This window comes from Mycteria americana, chromosome 2 (genome assembly GCF_035582795.1).
Source record: "Mycteria americana isolate JAX WOST 10 ecotype Jacksonville Zoo and Gardens chromosome 2, USCA_MyAme_1.0, whole genome shotgun sequence".
In the NCBI taxonomy this organism is placed as follows: Eukaryota; Metazoa; Chordata; class Aves; order Ciconiiformes; family Ciconiidae; genus Mycteria; species Mycteria americana.
Genome location: NC_134366.1, coordinates 31439860 through 31464901, shown reverse-complemented (window position 1 = coordinate 31464901; position 25042 = coordinate 31439860). Strand labels below are relative to the sequence as shown.

The following is a 25042-nucleotide window of genomic DNA, read 5'->3' as shown; positions in this document are numbered from 1 at the left end:
GAAAGAGGTGTACAAAGAATAAAGCCACTGCCCTGAACAAAACTGCCAACAGGAAGACTGGGCATCCATGCAAGAGAGTTTTAGTCCGGAGGGATCCATTGAACACTCAAGGGATGCTTTCCCACCCTCGCTAACAAACTTATGATCTGTAGTGATAGCCAAAACGATAATGTTCCACAGGAAAGGAAGAGGAGAGAATGAGAGACGGAGAGAAACCAAGCCAAAACAAAACTAAACCAAACCAAACCAAAGCAAAGAGCATTGTTAATGATTCCTTGCAGTAGGGAATTGGTTGAGACCATTGCTCTCTATTTCTCTATTGTGTGGGTCATGTCTATACCCTAGGGTATCTCATTAACAATGTGACTCAAAGAAAAATCTCTCCTAACCTCAAATATTGTGATTTGTTTAATATTGAAAGTATGAGCAAAACACCCCAAGCCAGATCTCAGAGAGATTAGGACCACTTTGCCTCTTTATCATTAATTTCTACAGAGATTCTAGTACATAAAATTTTCTGTGCAGAGTGTTTATGGAATCTACATCTCTTTTTTTTTTTTTTTTTTTTAATTAGGAAACACTTTGCACTGGTAAACTTATCCAGTTTAGTCAGAAAATGTGGAAAAGTAAATAAAGTATAAATCTGACAAACTTGTAAAATGATAAACAGACCTGATGTCGGAGGCTTTGCTGTGACTTCAGCCCCTAGCAGTTGAATCGTCCTCCTTTCCTTGGATACAAAAGTGTGAATATACACACGTATATATTTTAGAAAGATCTGGATGTTAGCATCAAATTCAGTCTTGGGCAAAGCCTATGCAAAGATAGTGCCCAGGGGCACTGAAACAAGCCATAGGAACTACAAACATCGATCCCAAACCGCATTGATTTGATTAAGGATGTTGTTAGTAACTTGGCTTTGTTTTTCTTTTTCTCCCTGCAGATGCCCATCACTGTCTGACTTAGAAATATTAATTTGAAATTTTCAGGCTGACCCTCACTTTAGCTGAGGTTGGCTTACAACTTCTTCTCTCCATTTTTCCCCTGTAATACGTCCTAGTATTACCTGGGCAGACTTCTCTTCCCATCCCATTTAGATCGCAGCTCCTCCAGCCTTGCACTTATAGCCCCTTTCCATTTTAAGACACATTTTTACAACTTCAAAGTAGTAAGGGTCCAGTCCTGAAAATCCATATGCACGTTTAATCTTAAATTCAATGTCTGCCAGAAGTCAATTAAATTATTTATCTGTCAACTAAACCATGAATTTGTTTACAAGATAGGGCAATGAGAGAGAGAAAAGGTAGATTCACAAGCCATCTAAGGCTTCCCAAGTAAATTTGGCAACGGTTAGGTAGCTGTAACTGCCTTGTTATTTTGTGTATCCTGTTTTTCTATAGGTCCACCCCTTGCTAAAGATTAAGAACATAAGAAAAGTCAAGCCATATAGCTCAGTACCAGTGCCTGAGAGGGACCAATACCATATTGCTTAGAGAAAATAGAACACACAAGTTAAATAATTCTTTGTCCTGTTCTCAATTTTCTCCAGTCTGATGCTTAGGGCTTCCTGAGCCAGACACTGTAGCTGTATCATGTTTAACACCTCGTGAAATTAATAGCCCTCAAAATAGTTCAGTGTAATTAATTTAGCACCAGGCTTTTAAATCTGGTGTACTACTGAAATAATATTGTAGTGGATTTTCACATTGCTTGATTTTTTAGAAATCCAACTAGCAACACTACCTTGCACAATTTTGTAAAATGATTTTTGAACATTTTGTTTATTACTACTTCAAAACGAGGTCTGTGCTTTGTTGCTGTGTCAATAGATGTCAGACCAAGTCATGCTCTGTTCTTTTAAGCATTTTAAAAACCAATGGATGGCATTAACCTAAAAATTCAGATGGCCAAACCATCAGAGAGGGAAGTTAACAGGGCACCAGAGAGAGATTGTCCTTCCAGTTTCTTCAAACTACAGATAGATGATAAAAAACATTTTCATAATTTGCTGTGCCAAGAAAGTGCTATCTGCAGTGAGTTATCTTACTCCTATCCAAGAAAAATACATGATTTTAGCTGGGGAACAGACAGGAACCATATTTGCCATTAGTGTGAGGCAGGGGGAATCTGTATTCCTCTAAATACTTGTTTAAAGCCTCAACAAAGCCCAATGGAAAATTGAGAGGGGAAAAAAAATCACATCTGCTTCTCTCTGTGAGTACTTATTTCTGATTTTCTTCTTACTGCATAAAGACACACATGAAAACAGGAATTCTGGGTGAAATCCTCAGCAAAAATCCATGCAACTCCACCCAGCTGAAGCTAATTGATCATCTGTGCTTCTGCTCCTTTAGAGTGCATCTGTTCTTACCATCCCACTCTGTATTAAATAAATACATGTTGCTTTTCTCTACAATGCAGGCAAAGACTTAAGGAACGACACAGACTAACAGCGCAGTAGTCAAAGCTGAGGAAACCCTACTTGTGCTTCCTTCCTTTTATGATCCTCAGCTGTGAACTTTCTCGAGTCAGGGACCAGAGCTTTTCATAAAAGAAAGCCAAAAATGTGCTTTTTTGGCTTTGGTGAATGCATCTTTTCCTTGCTGAGCTAGGCATAGTTTATTTGTTTGTAGATTCAGTGTTACCAGATAACCACTGAGTGTGGATAGGACGTACCTCTAATCAGGGGTGCCATGTCTGTATTTGGACACAGCCAGAGCTGGCTGTGCAGTGATCTTACTGACTCACAACCTAGTGAGCTGGTCCCACATATAAGGTAAAAAGCTAGGAGAAATGACAGGCCCAGAAAGAAAGAACATAGCTCTTAGCACTAGGATGTGGGAGGTTTGATTTTTAATCCCCCTTCTTCTTGAGGGATTTCACTAAAACACGTTTTAGTCCTTACTTTAGTCCTTTAGGACCAAAGCCTTTGATACTAACAAAGGTAATCCGAGAATTTGAAAAAAATATTTCACTATTTGTTCATCATCTGAATAGGTTATATATTTTAAGAATATTTTTTCTCACCTGCATTTTAGTAGAGCACTTAATTTAGTCAAGACTTTTACCCAGTAATGTTAATTTTTATTTGACAAATATCAAAAATAGTAGTGCAAATACAAACAGGCTAAAGTCAGTAAGACTAAGAGTATGAAGTACGTGGTTACCTACAAGATCAATGCTTTGGACCTTACTCAAGTGATCTTTATTCTATATAGGCTAAAGAATGAATGCCATGTTTTTTCTGCTTTTTTAAAATCACAAGTTACTAAGCTGTACACAAAAACAGACCATGGGAGACAGAAACAGAAGAAATAATACGCGACAGTTGTATCACATGCCAGTGATCAATGTAATTACGTGTCAGTGCCCCAGTTCAGTATGGGTAAAACAAAGATAATTCCATTAATATTCTACCAGCCAAGGGACTTCCCAGACTTCAAAATATTCTGGCACATTTGGAGTAAATACAGCTGATAGACCCTTGAGTTAAGTTTCAAGCCATTATGTAATAAAGAATATAAAAATACTTGAGAACCATAATAGAGTAAGGGGCTGATCCAAAGACAATTGAAGCCTACCACTTGTAATGGGAAGCCTACCACTGATTTTATTTGGCTCTTAATAACCCCTGGAGATAGATTTCCTACAATTTATATTAAACCTCATACTGCTTATCCAATCCAAATTACATTAGATTTTTATACTGAAGTCCTTTACTACATAAGTCAAATATAGTATACACAAAAGGTCAAATACGAAAGAGAATTAGGAGCTAAAACATACTAAAGATGTCACTACTTCTGAAAGCTAAACAGACTGTCAACGCTGAGTACATTTATATGGCAGTTTAAAAAATACCCTCTACAAATTTTAAAAGCATTTTGAAAAACAAATGCCACTCAAAAGCCATGCAGTTTTCAGAAAAAGCCGCCAGCAGAATAAACATGAGCAAATTTAACCTCTTGTAATGCTGTAATGTTAGCCACAGAATGACCGAAATAAATAAATGCATATGACCACTACTGATTCTCTGTTTCTATTTATTTGGTGTCAAAGATAGGGATGGGGGGTAGAATCGAATACCTCATTCTGAACTGGAACTGGCAATGGGTCTTAGTGTGTCTTCCTATGTCTTAGTGATGTTTTGGGACATTAGTTTCAGAGCTGTTAAACCATGTTTTTAAATCAAATGAGCCTTAGCTAAGTTAAAAGTCACACAACCCACAATTTGAAGGGAAGATTGAATTTGACTCTAAGGACAGAATTAATTAGATTAGACAGAGAATGTCAACAATTTATTGCTTCAGAAAGGACAAGTTCACTTACCATTCACATACATGAACTGGCACAATTGGAAATAAATTATTTTTACAAACAGAAAGAACTAGAAACATTAAAAGGCAAGTGCAAGGGAACTCGTCCCTCTCTGATGCTTTTGGATCTGCCCAGAGCTGTGGGCTATCTCTCAGCCATCTGCTCCTTACAGGAGCGGTGTTATCTGCTGAAGGCAACTCTTTCCAAACATTCAGCACTTGGCATTACTACAATGACCCTTTGAAGCTTTGCAGGGAAATTTCTCCCAGCTTCCAAGTTCTGCTCACAGCTTCATTTGGAGTTATCATCCATGTTCTATCTCTGCACAGATAACAAATACAGCAACATAGGCTTAAAGGGCTTATTCAGATTTACCTTGCCTACAACACAGACAGGCTTAATGGTACAGCACAGAGGGTTCATTTAAGGAAGACTTCCATTCGTACTCTTAGCTACACAGTTTGAAAGAAAAGGCTTAGAATACATCAGATATAGCGGGCAATTTGAGCTTAGACTCAATCAGATTCTTCTCTAATTGTTTACCCTAGTTTACAAAATATCGCTAAGAACCTCTAAGTGTCAGAGCTGGGGATTCATTGTTCAGGACAGCACCCACCCACCCAGCTGCTGCCCTCAGCTCTCAGCCTCTGCTTCCCCTCTCCTGTGCACCAGCATTCACACTAATTACTTGTTATTCCAAGTAGCCTGCCACAAGCACTGCCTTTGTTCTAGGCGATCCCCTTATTTACCTTTGAGTTTAGGGCTTGGATACAACTACAAAAAATATTCGTGGCTTTGGCTGGAGCCAAATACTTTTAAAACTCAAAGGCGATTTCTCATTTCCAGTTCACACCTGAACAGCTATGCACACATATTTGTGAATGTACGCATTTTGGCAAACACTGCTCTTTGTTCTTCCTGACTTGGTTAGCTATTACTCCTTTATCTTTAATCAGCCTGCTATCCACTTGCCTGCTGCCCACTCTGGACTGTTCCCCCAAATGCAATTTGAGATAACATCATCTTGTTAAATACTGTATAAGATGCATATTTCATATATATTAAGTTCACGACCTAAGGTGCACTATTACAGAGATCACACTAGCAAGTTGGCAATAGAAGTGACAGATGAAGTAAGAAGTTGCCATGCTGGCTGCATTTATGACAAAGTTCCCTTTTTTCTCTTTCATGTTTCTTCTAGGATTCCTGTTATGCATACACACACACTGGAGCTGCGCAGTCACAAACTTATGCAGATAACTGTTAAACCAGAACAATCTAGTTGCAGCACCAAGGACTTAGCATCGGCAGAGCCACCTTCTTTTTTATCTGAATTTTTAAACTTCTTCAATGACTCTATTTTCAGCATTGCCCAAGTCCCTGCTCCTTGTCATCCAACACGTCTGTTTTCTCCAATTTATCACTATGTTCTTTCCTCCCTAATAAGTCAACCCTGAGTCAGCAAAAGCATTTCTACTCAGGCTTCGTTCAAAAAAATAATTTAGTTCATTCATAGACGAAACTTAAGGATCCACCTTAAATTAAATATCTATTTAAAAGCTTTACTGAACAGACTGAGGTTACTAAATTGGAAGTTAGTCTTGGAATAATTTTCAAAACCAACCTTACATCTCTGTTTCTTCATTGTTATTCATAAAATCTGCTCTGGGAAATGCTGCTCTGTGCTGCAATGTCTAAATGCTCCCTAGCATTGACACCATTGCTCCTTGTGTCGTGTTTTCCGTCGAACTTTAAACTGTTTCCAACAGTAATGACTTGGACTACATAATCATTTATAGTACCTTAAATTCTTCCTCCATTCGATAGTCTTGGTTTTTCCTCCCAAACATCCTGCTACTTAATAATACATACATACAAAATCGTAGTTTGACTTCATATTCCATCGTAAGTGAAAGAGGTGTTTTCAGTAGTGCAAACTGATTTTACATAGCCTATGATCTACTTAATTAAAACTATGTAAATTACTGTCTAAAACTTTCTGAAATTGCAGCCTGCTGGAAAGACCTATACTCCTATTATAAGCATGAGGCTGCTCTAGAATTACTTTCATTTTTCATAAATTCACTGTCACCGTGAGCGCCGAGTACTACTTCTGGCAAGTTGTCAGCTCTTTTAACCACAATATGCTCTTGCTCTGCTGTCGCTGTAAGAGACTACAAGGCTGATAGTAGCAGAGGCAGCTGGTAGAGGAAAACCAGTGCAGAAAAGATGAAAGGTATCTTTACTCCAGCAGCCGTTACTGCCACCTCTTTTGGTCTCCTGCATGATCCATGATGAAAGGTGTTAATCCTGCTGTAAATACCCCTCCATCATGATTAACAGGGGTCAAAGAAATAGCTCAATGTTTAAATTTTGTCAAAGCTTTTCACGTCTCTCTTTTTAGGTCCTTATTTTGTAACTTGTTTTGTGAAATACCTCTTTCTTTCCTTTTGTCTTCTGTAGAAGCACACAGTTTGGGAAAAAAAATAAAAACAAAACCCGAACTAATTTCAGGCGTATGCAGCTTTTCGGGATAAAAGTTTATCATATCTGGTAACAAATAACCCAGATAGTTGAATAAACAATTAAGAAAACTCATTGTTAAAATTTCCCTGACTGCCTAGGAGAAAAGTATCTGCCTCAGTGAACTGACAGAAATCCAAGACTCTGAATTCAACACCCAGGCTGTGCCAGCGATTCCTTTTAAAAACTCACTGCTGTCACGGAGCTGACCTGCTTCTTCCAGTGAAGAGGCTCAGGGTGTGTGCACGAAAGCGGACTGAGGTTACCCACACAACGATGCTGCGTCTCCGCCTCGACTCCAAGCCCCGGCACCTCCTTCTGCAGGGAAACCTGCTCTGCAAAGAGCCACCCAGACCAGTACCTCCCACAAGCAGTTCTTGCTGAAAATTTTACCCCTGCAGATGTTCAGTGGATGGCAGTAAGCTGTGTTTTAGTATCAGCAATATTTCTTTGTTTGATTTAGGTCTACATATCCTACAGAGAACGTGAAACATTTCTGTGGACTGTTGTACAGCCTCGTGTGTGCAAAGTAGTCCAGCGCCTGCACAACCTCAGGCCTACAAAGAAAAACACCAGCATTACCACATCTTAAATGCTGAGATTTGTCGTCTTCTTTGCCCTCTGCTAGACATTTCCAAAGAAGAGCATCTCCCAGCAAGCCTTGAAACTTGGGTGCTCGAAACTGTTAAAGATTTGCTAAACTCATTCTGCATCAACGGTATCACAGGCAGCAGGTTGTAATTGTTACTAAAGCAAAAGTATAGAACACTCTTGGTGATCTAAGGAAATGACCAAAGCATTCATGGCAAACAATTTGAAACTGGCTCTTTTCCAGCATTTTACTGCACATTAGAAAATCAATGCCCTTATGGGGCAGAGGACAGTAGGACGTTGCTCTTTCGTGACACCGAGCAGCTCTGGGTCTGTCTAGGATTCAAAGAGGCAACTTCACAGAGCCCCCGGCTGCTTCACAGAGCCCCGACTTCACAGAGCCCCGTCACTGCGTTTCGGTTGCTGGTAACATCCCCCCACGGAAAACCCGGGCCGGGGGTGCCCAGGCGCGCCGGGGAACCGCTGGCGCCCAGGGCCCAAGCCCCCCGCGCCGTGCCCGGGCACAAGCCGCAGCCGCCTGCCGCCGCCCAAGCGCCGGGAGCGGACACCCGCGCCGCGACCCCCGGCGGGGCCGGGCCGGGGGCCGGCAGGGAGGCGGGCTGAGGGCCGGGCCCGGCCGAGGACCCCCCGAGGGAGGGGCTGCTCTAAGGCGCGGGGTGGGAGCGCGGAGCGGCCAGAAGCGCGGGCAGAGGCCGCCCGCCCCGCCAGAACGGCGGCGCAGCCTCCCGGCCGGAGCGCGGCGGCGGAGCGGAGCGGAGCGGCGCGGAGCGGAGCGCCCGGTCGGCCGGCGCGGCGGGGCCATGGCGGGGGCCGCCCCCGCAGCCCGCCGGCTCTGGCTCTGCGCGGCCGTGCTGGTGAGCCTGGCGGCGGCCAGGCCCCGCCGGCGAGGTAAGCGGCGCCGGGCCGGGCACCGAGAGGGGGCGAGCGGCTGCGGGCGCGGGCATCGCCGCCGGCAGGTGAACGGGAGGGCGCGGAGGCGGGCGGCCGCTCCCGGCGCCGTGGCGCAGCGAGGGCGGCGCTGGCCCGCAGCCCCGCCGGGCTTTGAAGAGCCCGCTGGCGGGCAGCGCTCGCCTTGTCCGGTCCCAGGGAGCGGCGCGGGTCAGGGCCTTCCCCTGAGCCCGCACACCGCTTGTTTTCCAGCCCGGTAGTGCCATGCAACTGGTTTCACTGGAAGAGGCTTAACTTTATGAAGTGGCAAAATAGACATTGTCATTGTCACAGTGCACCTGCAGGGAACACCTACCAAGTGAAAGTGGAAGACCAGGATTGTTAATTCGCCCACTCTCTCTTCCTTGCTCTCCTTGCCCTGTGTGCTGGAGCACATGCGGTGCATTGGCACACCCTTCCCTGGGACCTCTGCAAAATGCTTTGCAAAACCTGTGCCAAAGCCGTATCTGTATTGTTTCGAATTTCGGAGAGAAAATCCACGTAACGAGTAGATACAATAGCCTATTATATTGAGAACTACTAGAAAATATTCTGTAAGCGTATGTTTTACATTTTTTTAAAGGTTATGCAACTATTTACTACCTTTACAAAGTACCCCTTAGGGTGTGGCCATGAGTGGTTGAAAAGTGTTTTCACGCCCGTTCAGGTAGGGTTATTTATAAAGATGTATTAATGTGTGCGTGTTGATTCTATTTCCTTCATTGTTCCGTGTAGCGGAGTATTCATATTCCTGTTCCATTGCATTGCGATAGTACTGTCATTGCCACAACATCTGGGATTGTGTTCTTTTACATGTCTCATCCAAGCAAATGGTATCTTTTAGGTAAATAGTAATTTTTATATTTTGCTTTAAAAGTGTTACCCTAAATAATTATTTCAGGATAACTTCTTCCAAAAAGTGAACTTCTTTCTATTTTAGTATTTTGGAAGAGTTTAAATCCACAAATACATCCGAGTGCTTTTGTTAAATGCAGTCCTAGTTCTAATTTCTGCCTTGGGATGTTGACATGCTGCATCCTTTGCAGTCAGTAGATGCAAGAAAAAGCACGTTCAAGATCAGAGTGGGCACTTACTAATGGCATTATTTGTTCACCTGTAGTCATTTGCCAGATCGCGGCCTTTGGGCAGCAGAGGTATAAACTGAGAAGCTATTCGTACCTGAGGAACTGAGTTGCCAGGCCTGCTACTCTGCCCTTGCCTGCCTGTTCTCCGCGAGTGGCTCCTTTTCCCATCTCTGCTCTGGTTTGCACCCAGCAGTCCTCAGTCCGTAATGTCCTGACTGCTCCATAATGCTGCAGACATCACGGACAGGTGGAAAATCATCGGCCCCTCTCTGCCCATGGATTGGAACAGAGATGGGAACAGGGAATCGACAAGTCCTTCCTCTGCCCTTCCTTTGTGGAACTGGTTTGCCACCCGAGTGCCTCAGAGGCAGTCATCAGGAGCCGCTTCAATATCTCTTTGTGGAAAATGAGCTCCTGTGCTGATTTCAAGAACCTCTTTGACTTTTGGTTAACGTGTGGTGTTCAGAGTACCTATTACCTGACCCTGTTTGTGGCAGTCATGGTACAAACCCCATTGTGTTGGCAGAGATTTTGTCTCTCGCTCTCCCAAAAGGCTCATCTGCCGGCACAATGCTGTCCTTGTGTTCAAGATGTTGCAAAAGTTGAATTCTTTTCCAGCTTAGGGTCACATTTCTCACATCTGGCAGGACCAAGTAGGTCCTTGGCAGGACCAAATAGGCAAAGCTCACTGTATTAATCCTGAAGATAGTCAGGAAAAAGCAGATATGGAATCAAATTCTTCCTGGCGTGCAGAGACCTCAGTCAAAGAACAGTAGAGAGCCATATACAGAATATAGGGTGTTTGTGGAAAGAAGCATAGAATATGATAAGTAAACTCAAATTCTAGGGAAACAGCTGCATATTTCCCAAAATGGATTGCTTTTTCAGCAGACAGTATGTAGTACCTGGACCTCCAAACAAAAATGGGAGAGTTTGACTTCCTAGAAATAAGTCTCTCCTCATAGCCTATCGCATGTGTCTCTGCTAGGTTAAGTTAAACCAATGGTGCACAACCTACAAAGGAGGCTGAATTTCATGGTCTTAATTCTCAAGTATTCAATTGTGTATTTTATAATTAGAATTTCATTATTCTAAAGCAAATATTTAAAATTAAAGTTATTAAATCACTAATACATTTAAAGGTCCAAAAAGAAATAATTAAGAATATTCCCGTATATATGGAAAGATTTCCATCAAGAATATAATGTTTAAATGATAAATTCTGTTAAAACTAACATGAGTTTTCCATTTTGTGTCAGAACATGTCAGAATATTTTGTGATTGTGGATGAAGTCAAGTCAACAGTAGCACAAACATCTTCCCATACTTCAGTGTTCCTCCCATACTAGGCAGAGGTGGTAGGTAAGCTTGCCCTGTAGGTAAGCTTCCTTAGCACTTTCAAGTTATCAGACCCTGTTTTCCATTCCTTATTATTTTGTCAGACTTGATCATCGGGCTGAAAATTGCTGCATGTTAGACACAGGCAAAGCTTTTCTGGAGCATTACAGCAAAATCGGTATTCATCAGTCTGAGAATGAATTTTGAAAGAATGCTTATATCAAAATTATTTTTTTTATACATCCTGAATAAGGAAATCATGATTTCAGTGGAAAACTTAGCCAACTCCCCTCTTAAATGCCTGTGATTTCAACAGATCTGGTCTGCAGGGGTAACTTTTTCAGAAAGAACACAACATTCATTTCTTGTGTATGTATCCATAAATATGATAGTTTTATTTGTTTCTGCTGTTGCTAGAGTTAGACAGCACAGCAGTTACGCTCAGATGTGCAACAAAATATTTTAATTTGTATTACTGACAATGGCAGTTATTTTCAGTTGTTTTGCAGAATAGGTAAGGAAAAGAAAAGAAAGAAAAAAAAATCAACCAGTTTACGCAACATGAGATTCCCAAGCAATAACTATGGAAATATTAGCATACTTCTAAAAAGGAAGAAAGAATACACGAAGAGCTGGGTGACATTTTAAAGTGATGTGCATAATAATAAGGAACGTATAATTTGATCTTTAGTAGGATTTATAACCCTATTACAAGTGAGTACAGTCAGCTCTTTTAAAGATCTATCAAACGATGATCTAATTAAACTGTGGAGGAAAAGAAAATAAAGACTTGTCTCATGTCTAGCTTGATTTATTAATGGAAAAGGTAACAGATATTAATTGTTTCAGGAGTGATTCAGTTACAGGAAGGAAAACTAATGAGGGTGCTGTATGAAAGGGAGAATTCCAATAAAAAATAGAAGACAGGAGGAAACTTTCCCCATGGTTCGTAAACTGCTTGTGCTGTAGCTTTCTTGGAAAACATTTCAATAACACACATGACTGACCTGTGATTCTTCAAGGGATTTTCTTCAAATTCCAATGAAGGATAAATTCTCGATGAGGTCAACTTGTATGGACACGAATAGCCTACAGGCTACTACAAGCAACTCAGAAGCACAGTGGTGGCACAGTCAATCACATTGACTTCCATCTGCCCTTAGAGGATAGAAGATAAAGCTATTGTTACCTGCTTGGGTAGCCTAAAGCCATAGCAGATTAAATCTTCAGTCTTTGAAAGACTATAGGATTCTCATACTGTGCTTGAAAGAGATGAAGTCTCTTCTTTCACTGGGGCATCTTCTCCATTTAAAGGAGGGGAATTACCTGATTTTGAAACTATTTTATAATTGTGGTTATCTGGACAATGACAAGAAAAATGTGGAAGATAGTGCATTATTGCATGATTTGAACCAAAATGTTTGTAATCAGTGACACAATTACACCATGCAAAACATGGGACAAACACAGAAAAACCTGGGAGCGAAAACTGAAGATCAGAGTATTAATATTCAGAATGTAAGATTATAGAGCTTTGCTTACAGCTGCATTTTTTTACTTCATTAGTAGCATAGTAGAGGCAAGAATTAAGATTAACTGTGTCATTCAATGTAACCTGAAATTCCATTCACAGTCAGTGTCTGTTGGTATCCATTTTTAAAAGCAAGGTAAATAGATAGGTATATTTTAAATGTTATTTATTTATAAATATTCTCTCACTTTATTTTCCCCTACTTTCACTTCCTAAGCACGTTCCTGAGCAACAGTGGCCATTCAGTATGTTGCATGCAAATATGCCATTAGCCAGAACTTTTATTGTCACTGTCTTTGACAGGAGTCAACTCAGCTGCTAGATCAGACTCAGAAGTTCTGGCATTCTGCTTTATTTCTGAAAGATTCTGCATTTTAAAAAAACTGTTGTAAAGACTTCTTCAGATTCTGATCCTTCATTTTACCTATCAGCAATTTTGTGATTTTTTTTGAGGCCACAAGGTTACTTACATGTCCAAAAATATGTTTGTCAGTTGTATTTACTTTATTAAAATTTAGCATGTCGGTCATGCAAATTGAGTTAAAATGTGTGACTAAGTATCTACCCATTTCCATACACACTTTTGCTATGATCTGCATGTATACATGCAAACTGTATGCAGCTACTTCTCATCCATTTGAGGGAATTCTTCATTTCATGCATAGGAACCCTGTAGAGTGGTAGCCTATTTACAAAAGACCTTTGGATAATCCTTACTCCTCTTGAGGTAAGATTTTAATCCTCTCATATATCTGACACCCCATTTTTATTCAGGTTGTTAGGTTTCATAAACATCAGTGGAACTAGAAAGTCAAAATCCAGAGAGAAAGTATAAACATATTGCTTTCCACTGTTTTTACATCTAGGGTAAATGCCTAATGTGGTTATTAATTTGCATTTATTGTCCACTTACAGAAGGCAAAGTTACCACATGATGAATTCTGTTAAATTTTAGAGTGCTAACATACCTATTTGTTGTTGTTACTAAGACCTCAATGTGTTTTTCAGTAAAAGTAGCTTCACATCATATTGCGATATATCCATATTTTCCCGTTAAACATACTTAACATCTTTTCTAACATACTTGTTAGGCATTCCATCTTGATACTTGAAATACTCTTGCTCCACAGTTCTTGAATGCTCTCGTGGTGGACATCAGATCCTGCAGAGCCCTTACCGAAGCATTGATTTTGATTCATCCCACCTCCAGCAATCAGCTATTCAGGATTTAATATGTGACCATTCCCTAACACCAGGATGGTATCGCTTTATGATTTTTGATAAGCCTGCTGAGATGCCGACCAAGTGCGTGGAGGTATTGTTACAACTCATTTGATTATGAGAAATACATATTTTGCCTTAAGAATTTTTCAGTAGGGTAGGTATAAAAAAAGAATACGATTATGGAGACTGATGTGGAGGAATACAGAATACCTATTCTCTCTAAATACTTGAGTGTATTAGAATGTGTTAACTGGACAATTAAGTCTTAAGTGTTGAAAATTTTACACTGAATGGGCAATAGCGGAGGATGATAAATGACATCCCTTTTAGAGCACTCAAGAACTGTCATTTGTAGTCACTGCTAAAGAAGATTTTCTCAGTGGCAGGGTAGCAGGGATATCATGTTGTAAAGCTGCACCTATGTGATGGTCAGTCTGTTAGGAAGGCCATGTGAAAGTGGTATAAAGACTTGCAGCCACATGAATCCAGTAATTGTGGAGCTTTTAAAGTGATCATGTTAGAGAGAAGAGATTACTCCTGAAATGACTTGAACTGACAGAGCTAACTGAAGATTAGTTGCCTTGTCATCTGCAAGTCCCCTAAGACTCAAGAATTACTTGGAATATTTAATACTTTAGACTCGTAATGCTTTATTTTGGAGCGTACCAACATCTCTGTTATATTCTAAGGAGATATATCTTTGTAGTTTCCTATTTTAAAACATTTCCTTGTCCAAAAAAAAAAAAAAAGTCATTAGAATATTTTACCCGTGATTTTTCTAATGAATTGAAATTGCCTGATTTTAATGTCTTAAAAAAAAAGGAAAGCCCCACAATGAAACACTTTTAAAGGACTACAAAACAGTTAAAACATGCTAATAAAACTCAACTGAGTTTATACCAGCCCCTCTTATTTTTATCCATTTATATACGTATTTTATTTTTAATTAAATCTTTACAGCAGTATAAAGCCACTGAAGTACCTTTAATGTGCAGCTGACTCAAGGACTCGGAGGGCTGTGTTGTACAGGCTACGGTTATCCAGGCTTTTATTTTGCAAAAAACTAGCAAAAAATAGAATTCCTGAAGGACTTTCTTTCACTTAGATTTGATACAAACAAATTAATTAACTAGTTATATTTTCTGAGACTGGATACTTTTATGCAAAGAACCAGGGGAAAAAACTATGTTTTTCAGAACAGAGGTTAGACTAGCAAGATACCTGCTCAGATCATCTAGGAAAATTTTAGAAATCTGACCAAAGTTCTCAGAGCTTAGTAAACATTTGGTAAAAATAGCCTACCTTCCTAATACAGAGGAGTCCAGATAATTATAGTTGGAAAGAGATTGATTCAAAACTTATTCAGCAAATGAAATTTATACATGGACATCTGCTTCTTTGCATCTGGTGACAAAAGCAAGACATTTATTTTGAAATCTCAAAGTCAAAACATTAAAACCAAACTAAAATGGATGTCTTGTTTGGGAAGTTTCCTCCTTCCTTTCCCTTTAGGAGAACTTTTATTATAGCTATGTTTAATCCTTGTCAAAGATTCAGACTCTGTTAAACAATCCATCCTATTTTTGTCTACTTCTCATTAATTCTGTCTGTCTGATGGATTGATGGTGGGCTCAGACACTCTAGATTAAGAAAGAAAAGTGTACTTTTGAGATGAATAATTGCTCAATGAGTCTGCAGTAGTCTTTAGACCAAGGGGTCTAAAGACAAGATGATCTGAGACCTTGTTTCACTATCGGGTCAGAGAAAGGAATACTTGAGGCAACATATGAAGGAGAAGAAGTTCTCAAAATCTCATGATTTCAGATTTGTAGTTTTCATGTAAATATTTTGCAAATGCTGGCTTTAACACACAGTGTCCTTCTAGGTGTTTCTCTTCAGTTTGCTCTCTGCAGCACATGAAAGACAGGAGGTGATCTTTAACTCATACTGGTAACCCATGAACCAGATTCCTTCTTTGTCTCCTTTTCTCAGGATTAATTTTTCTGTATTCCACTGGTAAACTCTGGTGTCTGCTAAATCAGGTGTAGGCTTTGGTTACCGTGATTGGTACTACTGTTAAGTTGTGACCTGCATGGCAGCTTCCTTGACCTGAAGACTTCACATAGCCACAGTGGTGAGGGGTGAAGGAGACTATCCACAGGACACTTCTCGCTCCATGAGGAAAAGCACTGATCAAGGCTTTTGTTTGCGAGAGAGGGAAGAACAGCACTCTTAAATCACGTGTTGAATCAGCGCAGCTGAACCACAGACCCTGTGAAGTCCACTGCTTTGTAAACACCAAAGGATTTAGGGTTGCTACAAAGTCACTGTGGTTGTTGGGGGGGAGGGGGGGATGTTACAAGCATATCTGTTTCTAAAAGTGAGGAATTGAAAGACAGACAGGGCTTATCAGGTGTCTTGCATTTTTGGCCAGAGCTGCAACTCAGTAACCTTGCATCAGCTGGCCACATCTCTTAGAGGAAATCCAGGAGGTTAGGCGGGCCTTCAGACCATGGCAAAGGGCAGATAAAAAGTGTCAGCTTTAGCACCTTTAGTTGATATTCAGTGTATGTATGTTCTGCCCTGTATTTGCGGTGCCCTGATAGCATGCACGCAGTCAGTTACTGTAGGTTAACGGGTGTAGGGTAACTCACTAAGCCATAACACAACTGTTAGCTTTTTTGGGCAAAACACTCAGGTGTGGCTCCCGGTTAAGTTCTTCAGGCACTAAATTATAGCCTGTCTTTAGAAACACAAATTCATTAGACTCAGAGAAGGGCTTAAGTCTCTTGTGTATGTATGTGTATTCAACCTTGAGGAGGAAAGTAAGCAAGCTCTCAATTATACTGTCTAAACTTTGCTAAAAGCTCATGCAGGAAATTAATTGAATACATATGTACCTCTCATTAAAGCACAGCAAGTTTGATATAGCATTAACCATTTTCTGATGTTTTTCTCTGGTGCTGAAGATGAATCACTGTGGTACTCAAGCCCCTGTCTGGTTGTCTCTGAGGGAGTCAGAATCCATGCCTCGGCCCGGTGAGATCAAACAGTTAACAGCTTGTGCTACATGGCAGTTTTTCTTCAGCACTTCAAAAGACTGCTGTCTTTTCCGAATCCCTGTCAGTGTGAGGAACTGCGGAGATTTCTTTGTTTACTTACTGCAGCCCACCCAAGGATGCATGGGGTATTGTGCAGAAGGTGAGAAAATGCATGCTCTAACTCAACTCAGCGTGTGTGTTTATCAGTAAGTGTCTTTCTCTGATATTTGGCTGGGCGGAAATGTCTGGAAATAGTTATACATGCTAACATTTCTTGCAATCCTTACTTTTAATATTGATACAATAGAAAAATGACTTGGTGTGGTAAGGTGGGTTCACACCACTCCTTTTTAACTTACAATTAGCACTCAAGTATTGTTCAAGGCTCAGAAACTTAAGGATTGAAATTTTCCGTATAATGAGGTGGGGATATAAGACACATCTAGAAGTCAAAATTCAGAGTACCTAGAATGGCACTCATACTCTGCAAATACCCATTACTGAATATGCATAGAATTATGTGTCAGAGTAAATTTTGTTTAAGAACTTGACCAAACTGTATTTATATCAATTATTGTTTAGCGTCGTTAGGAATATTTTTCTTACTGTAACTCTTCTATCATCTTTCTGGAGAATATACACATTGTTGCTAGAAGAAAATTCAAAGCAGAAATGCTCTACTGATACATAACTTTATTAGTACTATGAGAAAGAGCTGAAGTGGAGTCCTTTTGCAATGTCTCGCGTTGTCTTGGACCCTTGTGCTGCAAAAGTGTGTTGGTGTTCACAGCTCAAAACTTCAGTATTTCATTATTTATGCTAAATGTTTTAGATAACCTCAGGAAGGCATGGTTAAATCCTTACAGTTATAAATACTGTGAAATAGTGACAAATTAGTGCGGTAGGAAATTCTTATTAGGTCTACGAGCTCTAACACCATTGTGAAAATACTAGCAATATTTTTTGCGTCGTATACTGTATTGCTCCAAGTCATATTCTCTATTACTGACTGCTTTCAAAAGCTTAATAGCAAAACTATCAGTGGGTTTTCTGGTGCTTTATTGGCCCATCATTATACCTTTAGGTCCAATTGTTAAGGCATTCTCCAAGGTTTTATTGACAGAAAAAAACCTGCCAGAAATGGGACATTTCAGCATGCAAGTGACTGAAACAATGAAGAACTCCTGCACTATAGGACTTTGCATTTACTTTGGATGATGGCTCATGGAGAGGAAAGAGGATATAAAAACCATAGGCAGCGAGCTAGCAAATTTTTACTGCCTGAAAACGAAGTAGGCAAGAAACATAACTCTGGTTCGGCTCTGCTGAATACTGTAAATCTGAAACACATTTTGAGTTTAAAAGCCCTCTTTTAAGATGATGTTTTCATGAGAAGTGCATTGTACTCTTGTGCTGCTTTTTGTATCTAGGTTACCATGTGTGTTTTCTCTTTAAAACTTGATAGCTGTAAACACTTGATGCAAATTTTCAAACAGTCTCTCCTCTACATGCTAAGGAATTCAAATGTTGTCTCACTGAAGCGTGGAACATCAAAATCTGCTCTTCGTTCTTTTTGGTGAATGGGGTTTTCAGTGTTGCTGCTGCCCTTTTGACTTAGTTCGAGTGGAGTGACTAACCTCTTTCTCCTCCTGTTACAAATGCACTGATATTTTCATGTTTAATCGAAGTTCTGCTTTTTTTTTTAATAACATTCAAAGTACCAAACAATAGCAGTGTACAAGCACTTTTTCTTAGGCCCCTGTAGCAAAGATGATCTTTCTCAAAGCAGGTCTGCATTGAATTTGGCTGTCCAGGATTACAATTAATGAATAAGCATTCAGATGTGGATTAGGGGAGACAAAATATATATTCAAGAGAATAGTTTAATTCCTTTTTATTCACTAACAGCATCTATAAGTATTGGCTGGATACATCTGCAGTAAAAGATGTAGAGGTGGTGGAAAGTTCTTTACCCTTCCTCCTAGGCATAGCCAGTCTACTTGTGATTTCCAGCACAAGGCTTTGTATTGACTGCTACCATAATTGTATATGGATTGGATTACAAGATTGCTTCTGTTCTGCTTCTGAAGTGTAAATTCACTTCAATTAGCATCTTGTGATATTTGGTGTATTTTTAACACAGGGCAATAATTTAAGAGCATTGGTGTACGTATTCTGTATGTATGTGAATATACAATTTAAGAACAATTTATAGTTGTTTCAGATGCAAAGCCACAGACCTGTGATCCTGAGGGAATGAAAATTCAAGGTGTCTGTAGCAGTGAGTATCTTGTTTCGATTTTCAAGATTTTCTGTGCATCTATGACCCAATAATGTCAGCATTTAGTCATACTCTATCTTGAATAAAAACATGTTCATGTTATCAACAGTATTGCTCAGTCTGTTGCAAAATGAGCAGTTTGGAGGCAATTTCAGACCTTGGATTACAAAAGTTCTTTCTCAGCATAATGTTCAGAATAAGTACCAAAATGTTAAAAAGTAATTTTAATAATGCTGATTTACAGATTACTTTGATTCTTTGGGAGTCAAATATAAGATGAATCTACAAATCATACTGTTGCTTATTCTGTTCCTTTTTACATAGCCCTTTTTTTTTTTCTTTTTTTTTTTCCCTTTTCCTTCGTAAGTAGAGAAAATATTCTTCTGTCAGGCAAATTCCTTTGCATGTTGCTCTCTCCTGTCTAAAATAATTAATTGTATTTTATTCCCTTGTCTTTTTTTTTTTTTCCCCCCCTCTTCAGCACCTTCCTATTGGCTAGAATATAATCAAAGGCTGATAAAGAGTTTTTTTCTTCTTTTAATAATTAATAAAAGGAACATACACATTTTCTCTGATTCCCTAAGCAGTTATGTAGTATTACCACATATGAAAAAAGGTAAATATTATTAGTGTATTAATTGGCAAAATATATGTCAATGTCATTTCATCCAATATTGTTTTTGCACAGAATAAAAAGCACAAACCACAATTCTATTTGACTAGGTAACCTGGCTCCTTCATCATCTCCATCTGTGTCACCATCACTACCAGCCATTCCTGAAGTTGTAGCAGAGTTGATCAAAGGCAGCATTTACCTAAGGTGTACCTTTGGCGTTCCTTTTGCAAACAGCTCAGTCGGATTCATTGTAACTTGGTCAAGACTTTCTCGTGAAGGTATCAAAGAAGAACTGAAACATGAAACAGGAGTTCATACGTTCTCACTTCTAGAACTAGATGGGATCAACGTCAGACTTGGAGACAGAGTATGTTAAAACTTAATTATAATCTCTTGGCTCAGTAAATATGGCTTAGTAGACACTAACAGTTGTTAGAGACAGAGTTCCAGCACCTTGCTGTGTAATTTTTCTTGGCAGAAGCATACTGCCTCTAGTTGTTGTTTACACCAGCAGCGCCCATATGAATGCGGAAATACCACGGAATATATCAGTAATTATCACTGCCATTAAGGTTTTGAGACTGTCTGTCTCAGTACAGTGTAGCATGTCTCCAGGAGATAAATGTTTATTCAAGTTGCATCTTCTTCACCCTCTACTGTGATTTTGTTTGATACTGTAAATTAAGAGGATTTTTGGATGCAGCTGCATCTAAGTGAGAGGCTGTAAGAGCCAGGGGTTGTGAGAAGCTGTGTTGTTGATTCATTAGATAGATTTCTTTTGTCTGAATCAATAATGAGCTGGTGCTTGATGGTTTTGTCTATAGGATTGGATTTGAATGGTTTAATCTTTGCCATCCAAAGCAGTGGGAGTACCTGCATTACCTTCCGTGATAGCAGAATCAAGACCTAAGCTCTCATGGTAACTTTGAGAAGCTTAAGCATTGGAAAATCAATAAGCTTTCTACCTGTATATACCAAAATACAGGTTCATTTTTCCTGGCCAAAAAAAAAAAAAAAAAAAAGTACGTGGTTGGTGTGTGTGTGCATGTGTGTTCAAGCCAAAGCCAGGCTGCTTGGATGGCTTATGGACAACAACAGCAATTGCTAATACTCAAAAATCCTTTGGGGACTTTGTGAATAGTTGCCTGACAGCGTTAGCTCAGTGACAGTCAAAAGGAAGGGCACAGTCATAAACTACCTGCTGCTGCTATGAATCCTTGGTTTTCTCAGGATCTGAAATATTGCATGTGTGGTCAACACATCTCAAAAGGGATACAGCAAAATAAACAAAGAAAAAATGCAAAACCATAGTGTCTAGTAGCGTGGAACTGGTTCAGTGGAGGGAAATCACAGTAAATTCTTCAGCTTGAAAAAGATTATCCAGGCCCATAACACCAGGAAAAAAGTGTAGTAAGAAGAGGAGGAGGAGGAGATGGTTGTTTTGCATAATTTAAGATCTAATGGGCACTCAACAAAATGAAAAGGCAAAAAATGTGAAACAGACAAAAAGAAGTGAATAACATGTAATAAAGTATACAATACATTTTCACAAGATGTCATGGGGTGCAGAAATGTTCCAGAAAGGATTTGTTAAATCCGTGGAGACTTAGGTGCTTGTTAAACATGATGGTTTGTATGTGGCCTTTAGTTCAAGAAGTCTCTGCACCACTGGTGGAGTGTGCCAGGAGAAGGTCTTGGGATGCTCGATCTGTTTCTGTTTTTCTTAAGCAGCGCCACTGGCAACTGGTAACTTCTGGTGCAAACAGAAGACTGAGCATGATAAATCCATCAAACTGACCCACGATGGCTGGGTTTTGTCTTCATGTGACCGCTTCATACCAAAAATGTATTCTACTATGCTGGTTTTGCCCTACAGGTCTACTGTAGCAGTTCTGCTTTTTTCATGGAGAAGCCGGATATACAAAGCTCTTCTGTTGAGAGCAAGGAATTTTTCGCTGGCATTAAGGTAATTTTGAAAGAAAATAATGTTTTACTTACAATAAAGTAGGAATCTTTCTGAGTATTGCTACAGGAGTCAGTCCTCTGACTAGAAGGCACTCAAAATGTATTAATTGTGAATTAACAGAGCATGTTGTTGGCTGTGGTGAACTTAAATTTGTCAAAAAGCAGAAGAGTTAAAGTTGTTTCTATGCTTCCCATGTACTCAAGGTGGAGGAAGGCGGAATTGGCAACTCGCGCACCTAGTGAAAGCCTTGATTTCCAGCAGCCAGAGTCGGCTCTGACGCTGTATTTGTAAACTAGGAGGGCCACGGCTCAGACCGGAGCCCTGGCCCGCTGTTGTCCATTACCTTTACCTGCTGCTGCCTTTTCTGGCATGATTTTGGCCTGTGCCGAGAGGCTCTCCCAGCACATGGCTGACAGGATAGCCTAGGCCGGGGCCTCTTCCCAGCTGGCCGTGAGGGTAAGGGAAGAGTGAGGCCAACCTGGTCTGGGCTTAGAGAGGGAAAGCGGGACATGAGCTGTGCTGTGCCACTTGGCCGCTGTGCCGTGCCACTTGCCGTGCCGCTTGGTCGGAGGCCAAGCTCCAAACTGATTTTCATTCCTACTGTGGATATAGCTATAGGGACCCATTTGCTGGCCAGGAACGGGACCCCAGCCCCAGAAGGACACACTGCCTGTCATTACATGTTGGGAATAGTCCTGTTGACTTAAGGACTTGACCTTCGTAAACTTAAGCCTGAGCTTATGTTTCTGCAGGATCAGGGCCCAGATTTATCTCACGTAAGTGCAAGTCTGTAGTGCCGACTGCACAGTGTGGATGCATTTTTGTTTTCCTGTGAGGCTGTGTTCAGATTTCACCCCATGTACAAGGCTCAGCTGTAGGCCTCTGTTACTGATCTCTAGTTGCCTTTTTTATTATGCATGTATAATGAACTGTGGTGTAAGTTTACGGAGAGGAATCCCAGGAGAAATACGGTGCTTCCAAATTATTTTGGACCCTGTTGCCTGTAGGTAGCTTCCCCCTCCCTTCCCCCCAGACAATACACCAAACCGTTTGTATTTTAGCGTCCAGAAGTTACCCAGAGAATACATTCTTGTGGTGTTAATGTGGTTTGCTAATTCCTTACCTTTCTAGCCAGCCTTTACTCTTGCCTTTTCCTTATCCTTGCCCCTTATTCCCACCTCTTCAAGACTCTTGCTGCTGTGTCATCTTCTCCCCAGTATGCCGCTGCTCTAAATAAGCCCATCAAGTGGAGCAGGTCTAAATATGACCATCTAAATAAGCCTGATCAAGTGGAGCAGGGCATGCACTGTACCATTCCACCTCTTTAGTTTTTGATACTGTACTCCTAACTGGTTAATAAGCAGTGCTGTAGTTTACTCACAAAGCTTTCATTTTAAGTACAATTTATTCTGTCTAGATACATCCAGAAACGTATGATATATCGGAAGACGGCAAGGAATACAGGCTGGCAATAGAAAGTAGCATTCCTATTCCTTGTCCTGAGCTTAGCCAGCTTGAAAGTGACTGCAAAATCTCACTAACATTAAATACTGTTGATGAAGGTAAGTATTATCCTGATTTTTGTTGCATTTTGTATGTTTAATGTGTTTTTCTAAATATTCCCGCTGGTCTCCTTCTTTGGAGAAGCTGTTACATTGTAAAATACTTTCTAAAATGTTAAAACAAAATATTCACAGGCTGTATATACTGCTGCTGAAAGTATGGAAGAATGTGTCCATAATCCATTACTTGTTGAAGTTAGCAGGTGGTTTTGGCAGCTATGGAGATCAGAGCCATATTCTTTAACTTGAATAGACAGAATACCATAATACTTGCAAAGTTTATAATTCAGTTCATTTTGTTGACCTGTTGTGCGGCAAGTATTGTATATTAGGTCGTGAAGTCCTTATTTTTTACTATTATTACCATTTTCTGTAGTACTTTCTCAAGCACAAGTCCTGTGAACACCAGGAGGAGCCTCGCCTATGCAGACAACCATTTTTATGTCACGTTAGCAAGCCTGTCATGATTTCCATTTGTCTATCGAACTGGAAAATTCAAAACCATTTTCTTGGGTGTGTGTATGAAGATGTAGAGAGGGGGTTTTGCATGACCCCCAAGACAACCCAAGAAAAATGCATAATTCTTTCAATTTATGAAAATGTTTGTAAATAAGTTAGTATCTATATTAACAGTAGTATACAAAATGTGACTTATTTAGAGGAAAACTCACTAATGATGTGTTTTCATTAAAACAGGTAAAGAGCAGTTAGGTTTAAACTTGGCTCTTTCTTCTTGTCATGTGGATCTTCTCCAGAAACCCTGCAATAATGGAATCTGTAGTCAAGCTGTAATTTATTTCACTGCTGTGACAGACTTTATGCAGGATGGAGACAGAATTACCAGAATTGCAGTCGAACCTATATCCAGTGAGAATTTCCTGTGGAATGGCTATGTTCCAGAAAGCACACAGGTTGAAAATCTTCATGTTAAGCTCTGTAAACTGGCCAGGAATGTGGCTGATGTTAATGAAGCTTCTATTTCACTTGTGACTTGCTGACTCACACCAAGATTTCTAAGTGGTCAATTTTCCATTGTTTTATTTTCATTGAAATGCTGTGTTTTCATTTGAATTAATTTTTTTTACATTTTAATATTAACTACTCAGATTGATTAAAAGTATAATATAATATATTTATTAGAGTGTAAACTAGTATCATAAGATAAATAATGTGCCTGAGTCTGTTTATTTCCTAATCTGACATGGCTTACTATGTGCTTCTTTGTTTTGAAGATTACAGTAAAGGATCTACCCACTGCCTACTGCTACTCATTTACTGACCCTCATATAATTACGTTTGATGGAAGGTAATCACTGGGTTGCTGCTCTTAATTTTCAGTGTGTTGGGATTTTTTGTGGGATTGTTTTATTGTTTTATTTATTTATTTATTTTAAATCTGTGCTGGTGATAAAAGTTAGCTGTAGTTTTCCACAACTGCACTCTGTATTTTACATTCTTTCTTGGACAATAAGGATAAATGTGCTTTAGTTAGTAAAAGCTTGCCAGTCATGATGATGTTTGTAATATTTGTATTTCTAAATGCAGGTTTTGGGGTTGTGGCAAAAGAGTGAAGTAAATGGACTATTTTCCTCTTTAGAGGAGTATGCCAAGAGAGGAGTGGTTGCTGTAGAGTCTGTTGACTATGAAAAAGAGAAATGTTATTAATATGAACAATGATAAAATGATTGATTAGGCAAAACTGTTCTAATGCAAAGGTGTTTCCGATCTACAGCATAGTTTCCCTATTTCTGGATGTCAGTATCTGAATCCTTGTAAGGATCAAGTTGCTAGAAGCTATCTGCTGTCTGTGTAACGTTGGGCTGAGTTCATTAACGGCATTGAAAGCGACTTGTTCACTGCTGTCACTTGCACATCACTGACCTTCTTTCTAAAGTGAAGACAGCTTCCTTGGCCACAGCTGGCATGGGTTTGGTACGCTTCTGTCTTTCAAAGTGTTTCTAACTCATGGAAGGTGTCAAAACAAACACAGGTTCCACACCTGGGACTTATATATTCTCT

The 25042-nt window shown here is 39.9% G+C and overlaps 1 protein-coding gene across 1 annotated transcript in view; it reads left to right on the top strand.

Moving 5' to 3' along the window:
- Window positions 1–8221: 8221 nt before the first annotated feature.
- VWDE (von Willebrand factor D and EGF domains) overlaps window positions 8222–25042 on the top strand; it is a 40695-nt gene continuing 23874 nt past the window's right edge. Inside the window, exons 1-9 of the mRNA XM_075495539.1 lie at window positions 8222–8340; window positions 13464–13648; window positions 16527–16758; window positions 18814–18879; window positions 19603–19862; window positions 21372–21461; window positions 22879–23023; window positions 23720–23934; window positions 24256–24329. Of these exons, the coding sequence (XP_075351654.1) occupies window positions 8253–8340; window positions 13464–13648; window positions 16527–16758; window positions 18814–18879; window positions 19603–19862; window positions 21372–21461; window positions 22879–23023; window positions 23720–23934; window positions 24256–24329 (1355 nt within the window). The 5' untranslated portion in view covers window positions 8222–8252. The remainder of the gene's footprint in view (window positions 8341–13463; window positions 13649–16526; window positions 16759–18813; window positions 18880–19602; window positions 19863–21371; window positions 21462–22878; window positions 23024–23719; window positions 23935–24255; window positions 24330–25042) is intronic.